The sequence below is a fragment of the Falco cherrug genome, chromosome 9, assembly GCF_023634085.1.
Source record: "Falco cherrug isolate bFalChe1 chromosome 9, bFalChe1.pri, whole genome shotgun sequence".
Classification (NCBI taxonomy): Eukaryota; Metazoa; Chordata; class Aves; order Falconiformes; family Falconidae; genus Falco; species Falco cherrug.
Window position 1 is genome coordinate 39,383,928 of NC_073705.1, and position 12,841 is coordinate 39,396,768.

A 12,841-nucleotide genomic window follows, 5' to 3' on the forward strand; every position below is an offset into this window, starting at 1 on the left:
ATACTTTAATTTAGTCCTCTTAATAGGAGTGAGAACTGAATTATCAATTAACTCTTAGAATAAATTAGTGTGGCATAACACTCTCCAAAATGCCACTATAAAAAGACTCATCCTAGTCCTAAGAGGAAGGTGGGACATTTTCCATATTTATTTAGTCTCTGCCCTGGCTGTTGAACTGGCCAACAGTGGTATTAGCTGTAATGGTGTCTTTTTATGTTGACATCGAATTAGAAAATTGACTTAGAAGATAGACTAATTTCAGCATATGCTGCTGAACATCCTTGAGTTTATAACAACTTTGGTCATGCCTAACTGAGCCAGATTTAAATGCAATTAAATATTTCAATGAGTTTCAACTTTGCTCTTTTCAAAGTCCTTAACTTTAATTATCATACTTTAAAACTCCCTTAGGAATTCAGGTTTCTTTCAATGTGGACTTGCTCCAACAAAAAGACATTATATTCACACAGTGGCTGCAGTATAGAAAGTAGACCTTGTCTTTGCTGTATCAGCTTTAATATTCTCAATGTTTGCCTGTTCATATGACTTGAAAATCAACTCTCTTGAAAAGTCATTAGCCGTTTTTCTTTGAACTTATTCTAAAATTATAATACTTCTACCATATTATCCTCTTCTTCACAAAGACATGGATATTACAGCTGTTATTAATCATTTAAGAGACAAGAAATTTCATTGCCCTTTATTTCCTTAACTCTGAGCTCTATAATTCTCATAGAATAAAATGAAGAAATTTAAAGGACTAAGCCAAAATTATATATATATATATATATATGAAGTAGTGTAATAGTAGAATAAATGGAATGAAAATTCTAACCAAAAAAGATTTTTTTGTTTGTATGTATAAAATGGAAGTGGTCCAGCATCATCAAAGAACTCTGCAGAGTATTAATCAGATCTTATTCAATATATAAGTATTTCATGGGGAGTTATCTAGTTATGTATCTCTTTTTTTTTTTTTCAAATCCATTTATCAAAGAATGTTGAAAGTTTTTAGTCTGGCTCACTCAGTAAAGCTGGTTAATTCCAACATTGACATTCAAAACATTTAAAACCATACTTCTACTGACAGAATGCAGTCTGGATCATTAAACTTTAATTTCCTCTGTAATCTGTGAATAAAAATAGAAAGAAAATAATGACAATGTGACTAGCTGTCATATAAAGCCTCATCTAGTGTTACCTGTCACATCTGCCATTCTAAGTATACCTAGGAAAAAAGATGAGCCTCGCTTACCTCCTTCCAGATTATGTAGTCTATAAGAGTATTATTTTGTGTACATTTTACTTAGACTTTGGACTGATTTTGGCTTCTATGTAATAATTTTTTTATATAAAACAGAGTATAATGCTGAAGATATAGAATATTGTTGTCACCAAAATATTGAAATGCAACTTTTAAGCTAGAAATAACAGGTTAGTCTTTTTGGAAGATTTTGATAAACCTGGTAGGAATTTCACTCCAAATGTCCAAACCCATACCTTTGTGAACATGAGATTAGCTTTTTTGAAATTTCACTGATAAAGTGTAGAGAATTTTGGTTGTTTTATGGATTCTATAGAATCCTTACCCAGCAAAGTGTGTATCAAATAATGCGTGTAAGCCAGTAAAAATTCTCAGTGACTGATTGTATTCTGGTACAGTACATTTCTAGCCATTTGTGGAATTTACAGCCTTGTAAGAGTATGGTGGTGCAGTGCAAACAACAAGCTCATCTTACAGTTGACTGAGAAAATAAAGTACATCATATCGATAAGAATAAGAAAGGTTTTGCTTCTTTAAACAACTTAAATTTTTTTTAAACAAGGAAGAGTTTAAATAAATAGCTGTCTGTATCTGAGTTTCTGTACTGATTTTAGAGTTTGAAGTCTCTAATCAAAAAGCTGAGTTGTGAAAAATGTAGTCAGGCAAAGGGCTATCTCATGCACCGCACTCTGATTCAGAGCTGTATTACCAGCCTCATTCCTTATGGTTAGTAATGCTCGGTATTATTTAAGTGAATTTAACAGACTAATGGAATTGCTCGAATTTATTGATCAGAAGAGAACAGCAAGAAGGTAACAAGTTCTGAGAATTTCATTCAAAGCACATTGGCAGTCTGTCTTTCTCTAATCTATTTCAGATCATGCTGAGCCAACATGTTTTATCTGCCTTTTTTCCCTTCTTGTCATGCTTGTAGATTTACTGTTTAAGTCTTCATATTTTTCATGAACTCCTCAGACAGCATGATCTTTATAAAATGCTTGCTTAGAGTTATTTAAAACTCTTACCAGAAAAAAAAAAAAAAGAGAATGGCTATAGATAAGAAGCAACTTGTGAACTTGCACCCTGTGGGCATGGTGCTGTCTGTTCCTCCCTTCCCTGCAGGGTATTCATCAACATTAAAAGTGCAGGAGAAAAACAGTATAGTTACATAAAATAAGAGAGGTAAGTAATCTCAGGCTTACCTACACTTCAGATTTAGGTATTTGGTATGACTTGTGTAACTCTGCTTAAACTAGAATTTAACTTGCTCCCTGCATTACTTTCTGATGGTTTTGGTATTGTGGTATCATGCAGTAAAAAATTAAAAAACAGAAAAAGGGCAAAAAAAATTTGTAGGCTACCCCAGGGGTACAGAGCCAGGTTCTGAAACTGATCAGAATCATAGAATCATTTAGGTTGGAAAAAAACTTTAAGATCATTGAGTACAACCATTAACTCAGTACTACCAAGTCCACCACTAAACTGTGTTCCCAAGTGCTACATCTACATGTCCTTTAAATACCTCCAGGGATGGCGATTCCACCACTTCCCTGGGCAGCCTGTTCCAATGCTTGACCAGCCTCTCAGTGAAGAAGTTGTTCCTAATATCCAATCTAAACCTCCCCTGGTGCAACTTGAGGCCATTTCCTCTCATCCTAGTGCTTGCTACTTGGGAAAAGGGACTGACCCCCACCTGCCTACAACCTCCTTTCAGGCAGCTGTAGAGACCAGTAAAGTCTACCCTGAGCCTCTTTCTCTCCAGACTAAACAACCCCAGTTCCCTCAGCTGCTCCTCATCAGACTTGTGCTCCAGACCCTTCACCAGCTTTGTTGCCCTTCTCTGGACACACTCCAGCACCTCTATGTCCCTCCTGCAGTGAAGGGTATTCAGTATTGAAGGTGCAGCCTTACCAATGCTGGTTACAGGGGGACAATCATTTCCCTTGTCCTGCTGGCCACACTGTTTTGGATACAGGCCAGGATGCTGTTGGCCGCCTTGGCCACCTGGGCACACTGCTGGCTCATGTTGAGCTGGCTGTCAACAAGCACCCGACGTCCTTTTCTGCTGGGCAGCTTTCCAGCCGCTCTTCCCCAGGCCTGTAGTGTTCCATGGGGTTGTTGTGACCCAAGTGCAGGACTAGGCACTTCTTGCTGAACATCATTCAATTGGCCTTGACCCATTGCTCCAGCCTGTCCTCTCTACAGCCTTCCTATCCTTAAGCACATCAACACTACTGTCACCTAGCTTGGTGTCATCTGCAAACTTACTGAGGGTGCACTCGATCCCCCTCATCCAGATCATTAATAAAGATACCAAACAGGCCTGGCCCCAGTACTGAGCCTTGGGGGACACTGCTTGTGACTGGCCTCCAGCCAGATGTAACTTCATTCACCACCACTCTTTGGGCTTGGCCATCCAGCCAGCTTTTTACTCAGCACAGAGTGCACCCATCCAAGCCATGAGCAGCCAGCTTCTCAGGAGAATGCTGTGGGAGATGGTGTCAAAGGCTTTACTAAGGTCCAGGTAGACAACATCCACAGCCTTTCCCTCATCTACATGTCATCTTGTTGTAGAAGGTTACACAAACCAAGAGAAGATAACAATGAAAGCAGATTTATCTGGACTCGCTTGATCCTAAGCTTTATACAAACTCTTTGCACAACCTGACGTGCGGAATTAGACTCTATAACTCGAAAGTTATAAAGTAGGTATGTTTATTGCGCGCAGATGCACGGGGGATCGCTCCTCCACAAGCGTGCATACCCGAAGTGACGAACCATCTCACATTTATACAATGAACAAATGAATATTCAATTAACGCCTATACATATTCGTTACCTAAACCCCGCTTCGTATGTTAATTAGCTTATCAGTCCGTTTCCTGGAATGTGGTGGTCTTGCAGGTTTGTAGGTGATTCATGTTCTTGTGACCATCCGATCTTCTTCAGGTGATTCATGTCCTTGTGACCACCCGATCTTCTTCAGGTGATTGTGACCACCCAATCTTTTCCAGCAAGGAGACTTAGCACTCCCTCCCTCTAGATAGCATTTGAATGTCTCTCATCTTTTCTTATTCTCTTTTAAATAGCCCCTTTGTTAGAGGAAGAGGGGCAGGCGTCTCCCCTTTGTTAGAGGAAGAGGGGCAGGCGTCTCCCCGTCTCCCCTTTGTTAGAGGAAGAGGGGCAGGCGTCTCCTCAAAACTGTGGTTGTCACCGCACCCATGACTAGTCACCATACCCACATTCCTTAAGCAGACACATACAATCACAATCCATGTCCATTATCCCCATTTCACATTATTTCTCCATATCAAACCCACATGTAAGGGGAGGGAGAGTGAAAGAAGTAGGGCTTATTTTGAATGGGTAAGACTTTCTTTAAGATGGACTTTTTCTAGTTTGGTTTAACATACATAGTATGAAAGATATATACTAATTTTTCATAGAAATGAATAATTGTAAAGTTGTGAGATAAATTCCAAATGAAGTAAGTTGTAAGCATAAAGCTTGAGGAGATTTATGATACAAAGGTGGCTTGTAGCATAGGAGTTATCATAGAATGCATGAAGTTGCCAAAAGTACAGCTGAGTTTGAGAAATCTGTATTATGTTTGGTGATTAAGTTTAAAAATTATTTTAGGAAAGCTGGAAGGTAGGATATCCGAAAAGCAGACACCTATTTTAAATTATTATTTGGACTGTGTAATGCCTGCACGCTCTAATCAGTGACTAGGACTCCATTGCAGTAGTCTCTTTGAACCTATTCAGGAAAAAAGAGCATTGCTAAATTGTTTCCTTCTGAGTAGTTATTACTGTGTTTTGCTTCTACATCAACCCTTAACACTGAAGTACAGTGCTTATAAAAGGATAATATGGAAGTGACACTGAAATTTCCTTCTATAGAGTGCTAATCTTGGAAGGTAAATTCTAGGCTGGTAAAATAACCTTGGAAAATCAGTTTATCTTGGCAAGTTATTTATTGATAGCATAGCAATGAAGTCAGTGTAATGTAAAATGGCTTGTCTGATCAACAATTACTTGTATCTCAAGCATGCACGTCATTCTGATCTAGAGAAACTTATTTTATAACTTGCTCTTGCTTTTGGAGGCAGACATGATGAAATGCATGCAGACCAAGCAGTATCTGATTTACTATCAAAATGCACGTCTTCAGACCTTAAAATAAGAGCAAAATCATCTGATATTTTCTGAATGGAAAAAGCTGTGTGACCTACTCTCTGTAAACCTCTCTGAAGAGGCATGTTGCCCATTCCATGACAGCAAAATATTGGGAAAGCAGCTATTTTCTTATGTGTTTCAGTAATTGGAATTTAAGAGGGTTTTTGAATTTTTTTTTCAACTCTACGTCCTGGCGTTGTAAAACAGTACGTTTGATATAATATAGTCTTCTAAAGAAGCAGTACGTTATTAAAATAGAAAGGTATTTTTTAATGGATGGCTTCCTTATGTCAGAATGGAAATAAAATTGGCTTCTCGTCCTTAATTTGACTTCTGTTAATCCATATGAAAATAAAGAGAAATATTTCACAACTGGAAAAAATATTTCAGTGCTATTTCACTGCCCTGAGCAGTAGAAGATAATATTGAAATTCTGAAAGACAAATACTCTTTCACTTATGCAGCTCTAGAAAAACCAGAAAAGAGACAGTTCTCATTCTTGAATAACAGACTGGCTTTTTGCAGCATTGCAGCATATGGATCAAGAATGTAGAAGGAGACTAAGTAAAGGATGTGCAGCAGGCCATTTGATTGTCACCTTTATAACTTAGCTAGCCTCCCAGGCAAATGACATTAAAGATATGTGGTTTGTCAAATAGCATAATTCACAAACTGAAGAAGCAGTATCTGCTGCCTCCCACACATCTTTCTGTTTATATGAAGATTGCAAGGTTATTATCAGCAATAAGAGTTTGTACTCCATATGTAATGGTCTCCTCCCACATCTCTGAATTGTAAGCAATGAAGTACTTTGCATGTTTATAATCTCATATTTTTGTGCTCTGGCCTCCTGTTTAGCTGACATTAGCCATTAATTTTTGTGGCCTATGTTGAGGTTCCCAGGCTTGTCAAGGGAATCCCATTAAAATTAGAGAGAATTTTGTCTACTTTGAACCAAACAAGCTCAAACTTGTCTAGTGCAGAAGTTATTTTCTTCGGGATTCCATAAAGGATGCTATGAAGTGCAGCTGCAAAGCTACATTATCGAAATGTAGTAAACTAAACTTTAAAAATCAGACAGCAACTGCCTTTAATATCATTACTTATTGCACAGATACTAATATTACGAACCAGTTTGCTTGCAAGAGCTGAACAAGGTAGCAACAGTTGAACATGGAAGCAACAGTGAACAGTGATATTAACCTTTTGCAGAAAGATGCAGAACTAAGCTACAACATGAAGAGACTTTGAAGTCTTTATTAATAGGATAAAATAATTTGAATGAAGACTGAACATAGTAAATTTTAACTTAAGCAGTACAAAAATTTTAGTATGATTTCCTGTTGAAATGTTATGCAACCACTCTGTTTATGACTCAGCTTCTTCTCTTTGAACTCCTTGCCTCATTTCCATTTCATACGACAGAAGAGCAGAAGTTCTAAGGTTCCTGAAAATAGGTAGATGGATAGTGGAGAAAAAACCAAAGGCAGCATCAGGAACTTACAAAGACACCAGGGGATTCTCAGCCCTTATAAAAAGCTTTCCTGCAGAGCTCACATCTCTTCTTTGGCATTACAGTGAATAAGCTGTGAGACTATAGGAAATTTAGTCCTGATGCTTACAGTTATACTTACTACTTAGATGGTAAGTATACCTGTATCTTGATCCATGATCAAGATACCATGATCACTATCTGAGAGAAGATTGGAGGACTTTACTAATCCGGGGCATCATACTTATGAAGAAGCCATATTAATAACACTCTTGTAGTCCATTTGCATTTGGGAATCTTCATCGCTTTTCAAGTTTTGATAGTATTTGTTGCTTCAGGATACCTAAGATGGGTTTGTGAGAGTTGCTGCACTTAATTTAAGACATCCATCATGTGCGGGTTTCCAGTCAGATAAGCATGCAACCTTCATTCATCAATGTCTTGATGGTGCATGTTCAGGACATAGCATCTGGTGTGTTATCCACCTTGTGTGTTGTAGTGTAGGGTCCTTGGCTCTAGTTTTACAGTTCTTGATCTTGGTGGGGTTTTTTTGTTTTTTTTTTTTTTTTTTAATTGTGAAAGCAATGTAGTGTATATTGTAATGTAAAGTTCTTGTGTTTTGAAAAGCTATAAAGTTGTCTATGCAGTATCTTTGCTATGAAGTTATCTGCTGTAACTGGACAAACAGAAACTCTTCAAAATTGTGGAAATACTGGTATTTCTTCTGTACTTGTGGTCCAGCTTTCCTCAGAGGAAGAATCAGTTCAGGCAGTTACACAGCAGTGCCACAGAGTGCAAAAGTAATAAAGGAATGCTACTTTGTAACTTCCAGAAACTGTGTTCAGAGTACTTTGGAAAGAGTGACAGGCAAAAAGGAGCTGGTGTATCTCTTATGATTATTTACATTTGGTTATTGGTGAAAGAGGGGGGAAAAAATAGTTTTGCAGTACTGGTATTTCTTTTTACCTCTAGACAGTAAAAGTGTCAGTGAGAGAGGTTTCTTGCCATTCACCAAAAATGGTGTTTCACACAGATAGCGAATGATATGGAATGATCCAGATGTGGTTTTAAGTTTAACATGTGTATGTCTAATGCACATTTTTCTGATTTCCTGTTGACCGTAGTGAAAAGAGCATATGTATGTTTTCTTAAAATTGCTGATTTGTTTTTTATTTACTTTTGAATTAAATTTTCCTGGCCATTACCCATCTATTTTATTGAAATTTATTACCCTTATAGTTACACATTTGGTTTGTATTTACTCATCCTTATATGCTGGTTCTTAGATCTCCTTTCAGAGAGCCAAATGCATTATTAATGTTTGGGTTGCTTCAGGATATAAGGAAGTGAGTGAGCTTGCTAGTAGAGTTCCTGCCACAGGAAGGTTTGAAGCTATGGGATCAAGGACGTACTTAGAGGAGGATGATGATTCTACAACTGTATTGTAGTTTAACATGTTTATGACTAAAAAAAAAAAAAAGTAAACAAACTCAAAAAAAGACTGTACCTTATGTCCACTTAGTGAGTTTGGGAATCATTACAGAAGACCTTTTCTCGGTATCACTTAACCCCATAACAGGGTGCAGCAGCTTTGGGGTAATTTCTGGAGAAGTGTGTGTCATGGTTTGGAGCTGAGGGTGTATGATGAACTTGTACGGATATATTATGAGCAGTTTCTTACTCCCTTCTTCTAAAGAGGTAGTAATATGGATAGCTTTTGGTCAGCTTAAACTATACTCGGGTCTTGCTTGCAGATGTTATGATTAAATTGCTTCCATCTAACAGAAGTGGTGAAAGCAAGCATTGTAAATTCAAGGCTTTTCAGAGCAACTCTGGGCCAGAGATAAAATCTGAAAACAAAAGAACCTACAAAAGGTGAAAGATAATGAAATCAAACAGAAAAGAATAGAGAGTCTTTTGGTTTTGCCTTGGCATTTATGTTCTGTCACCCATGCTGTTAAAGAATTCAGGGAAGTATGCTTTGAGTGAGTGAGAAAGCTTTCTTTTATTTTTTTTGGTAGCAAACATTTCAAATGCAATAGAAAGTCTCCAGTTAACTCCAGTTAATGGTGCTGAATGAGGTACAGTAAGATAAAGTACAAACAGATATAAATACTGCCTCAACTTGCATCTTGGTTATGAGAGCAGTGAGACTGAAATAAAAGCTGCAACATGGCAAACAAGAAGTGCTAACTTGCCTGAAAATTCCAGGATGTATCTGTCTATTGTAAATCATCAGCTGAAATCCACTGCAGCTGTTTGTTATCCCCCAAGAGGAAATAGTGGCTGTTCAACACCATGTACAGCTTGGGCTTGATCTCAGTCAGATGCCTACAGAATGAGTCATGCTGTGGAGCAGTCTACGTCAGCACTAGGTGTCAGTTCTGTTGTGAGCTTTTTAAAGAGAGACTGAAGATGAGTGGAGTTTTTCTTCCTCTTCTACTCCTAGGTTTTGTTTTTCCAATTCAATGTCTGTAGTTTTAGCAAAGATATAGAGAAATGTGTGCTGTAGTTACTACTGAAGGGCTTGATTTTACAGATGTGAATGGAAAGCAGTCAATTTCTTTTGGTCTTTTGCGTCATTCCTTGGACATCAGTATCACATGCAAGCTTACAGTAGGTACTTCTACAGGGCCTGCAACTGTAGTAAGCTAAGTCAGTATTTTGGATGGATTTAGAAGACGTGTAGTTCTTCCTGATTATATCAGTGTAAATAAATGTTTATAGACTTGCTTCCTGTGGTAATCATTGTGATAACAGATATTTCTGAACTACTTACAGCTTTACAGCTGTCACATGCTTGTGAAGTGAAGAACATTTACAGATGGGGAAATAGTGAAAGTCCAGAGGAGAAGGTTCATGATTTCCTGAAGGTAGCAAGGAAGCTGTAGCTCCCATTCTCCTTTCACACAAATCTTAGCCTTTCTATTATATTTCCCTACAGCTGGATTGGTATTGTTCATCTCTTTGAAAAATACCAGTACTATTTTCAATAATAGTGTATGCATGAAAGAAATTTTAAATTCAAAATTAAGATCTGTAATGGAGTTTAATTAACAGTGTCACAGCTTTCATGCAGAACGTGAGCACGTTGCCCAAGGTGAGTATCTGGTCTTGCAAATTATTTTTAAATAAATTAACCTGATAAGGGGTACCCTGTTATATATAAGATCTACTGTTATGCTTGATAGAATGATGAGTTCATGGCCTGCATAAAGTTGCATAGGCTTTTATTAGTTGAAAATAAATAATATTTTAAATCTATATGAATATAGTCCATCCTGTAACATGATATAGAAAAAGAACTAACCTTTAGAGATTGTGTTGATTACTAGCATTTTGTCTGATGCAAGTCTGACCTATGAAGTTAGAAGATTTAATTTAACTAAACAGGGCATATGTACTGTGCTTTGAATTCTGGGATTGATTTCAAAACAAAATTGTAGGAATGTCTAAAAGGTGGTTATACTCAAGATTTATATTCATAGAATAAATCCCAATACAGTGAAACATACTGCAACTGTGTGAATGATGGTTTTTGTTTTTACCTTCACAGTTTCAAAGAACGTTTGAATCTTTAAGAAATGTATCCAGTAAGTCTGATCTACAGAAAACCTACCAGAAGTTTCGAAAAGATCTGGAAAATCTTGATGATTTAGCATACAAACGTCAGCAGGTAAGAACATGGAAACTTGGCAGGAAGACATAGAATACTGGGTGTAAACATAGTGGGTGGCAAACCCAATATGTTTGATAGAGTTATTGTTCTGTCCGTAGGGTTTTATGTTTTGTGTAATGTCATCACCTAAGCCAGTAGGAGGAGTGACAATTTTATTTAATGCATATGATGTTGGACTGCGTGGGTTTTGATTTCTCGACAGAGAGAGGGATAGGTAAAGTAAGTGAGTGAGACTTAGCAGTCTATTAACCTTTGCATTAACAGCTAAAAATTTCTTTTGTTTTTAATCTAGGGCATAAAAGTACTATTTGTATTTTTTGACTTGAAAAATAAACTAAATCCACAGAAGTTAATGGCATCAGATATTGACTGTTCATGCAAACTACTCATTTTTTTTTCTTTAGAAATGAATTTATGAGGCTAGATTGCGTAAAACTTTGAAGTATACATGGTCTTTGACTTGTGCTTGCAACATCAAAGTTAAATTGAATTGTTAACATGTTGGGCATAGTTTCTGTCACTTATGCATGGATTCTGTGAAAATAGCTCTTATAATAGGTTTTCACTTCTTTTTTGTGTTCTTGGTAAAATAAGACTGCCTCTTTCAGAGTGTACTGATGAAATGCTCTAACATTTCTGTAGGGGTAGTTTTGGTTTGTATTTTTCTGAATTCTGTCGCTTGGTGTCAGTGTTGTCAAACACTTAATTTGCTTGCGGGCAGACCACAAGTTGTTTATATCAGGTAATTGATTAGATAGTTAAAAATTAGGAAAGGGCTCAGGGACAGGCGGCATCTGGACACATGAATATCTCATTCCTGAGACAGGGAGGTCAGGGAGCAATTGGTTTGGGTGAGTTTCAGTGTGGTGGGAGCTGTTATTCTGGTAGCACTATAGTGTAGTTCTTTAAGCCCTTTGATATGGGGTAGCCAGCAACCAAAAGACAATATTTTAACTGGCAACTACTGTGGGTTTATGTTATCTGATCTCATAATTATGTCAAGCATAATAAATGTCACATCTGCAAGGGCTTGGAAAGCGTGAGCCAGGAAAGTGTAAATTCTGTAATTACTTCTCAGGCTATCATCACACTTGTATTTGGAGTAGCTTTCTCTAGTCTGAATTCTCACTCTTAGCTTTGGAAAATTCCTTGTTATTTCAAGTGATATATATCTGGTTCTTCAACAGACTCTGAATATTCTTCAATGACATACTTCATTTCACCCTGAACACGTTGTCTTTTCTCCTGTTTTCAGATCTTCACTACCCTTCCCATGCACTTTCAAGCCATTTGTAGAATCTCATCATCCTTGTTTAATATCAGGCATGCGTATATCTCCCTGTGCTGTTCCTGCTTTGCATTTAACTGTGGTGGCAGAAGCTTTTGCATTTGGAAGTACTAAAGGTGTGTTAGGTGTAAAATCACTTCCTGCTTTCAATCACAGAACAGAAGATAGGGTGTTCCATCTCCTGTTCTTTGAATCTTTCTAAATTGTTAAAAAATGCCATTAAGAAAATAAACTAAACAAAGGGTGAAATTATTAAAAAACTGTCAAACTGAAAAATTATCACTGCTGTTGCTGTTCTTAGTGTTAAGAGTGCCTTTTGGATGCCTGTAGCAGTGCTGTCTGTAATTCAAGGACACTTAGTTTTTGCCTAGAAGTCTCCAGCAATGTGGTAATCTAACAGTTGACAACAGAACTTTGGTATGTGAACAGACAACAAGCAGTATCCTATTGTAAAGGTATGCTAATTTAATGTTTACTTATTAGATTTTGATTGTATGCCCTCAAAGTAATGGTGTGTTAAAGGACTGAATCTATGTGAAACCATTTTGGTTATCCCGTTTTAAAATATTTTTAGGATTGCTTCCTGATGATTGTTTTATTTAGAAATGTTTTAAGAAGTTCCTTTAGAAACTGAAGAAATTAAGGGCTGTATCAAAGATGTTTATGGGTCACACAGTAATTTTCTTTGCTTATGGCAAATAATGCTTCCAGGATATGGAGCAGAGCCCTTAACCTATTTTACTTCGGAGCAGTCCATTATTATCAGTCCAGCAGTTGTCTTCGTGATCATTTAGATCAAATTTACATTTAAAAAGTCTTAATTTTGGAATGTAGACTCATTTCCACAGTCAAATGGTATTTCTCTTTGTTAAATAGATTAAGTACACTTTTATTCTCTGCCTTTGATTGTTCTGTTTGCTTTTTAAGATAGCATTGTGTT

The 12,841-nt window shown here is 37.1% G+C and overlaps 1 protein-coding gene across 1 annotated transcript in view; it reads left to right on the top strand.

The window, feature by feature from the left end:
• CTNNA3 (catenin alpha 3) overlaps positions 1-12,841 on the top strand; it is a 503,321-nt gene that overhangs the window by 28,986 nt on the left and 461,494 nt on the right. The window contains exon 5 of the mRNA XM_005433457.3: positions 10,491-10,610. Coding sequence (XP_005433514.1) covers positions 10,491-10,610 — 120 coding nt within the window. The remainder of the gene's footprint in view (positions 1-10,490; positions 10,611-12,841) is intronic.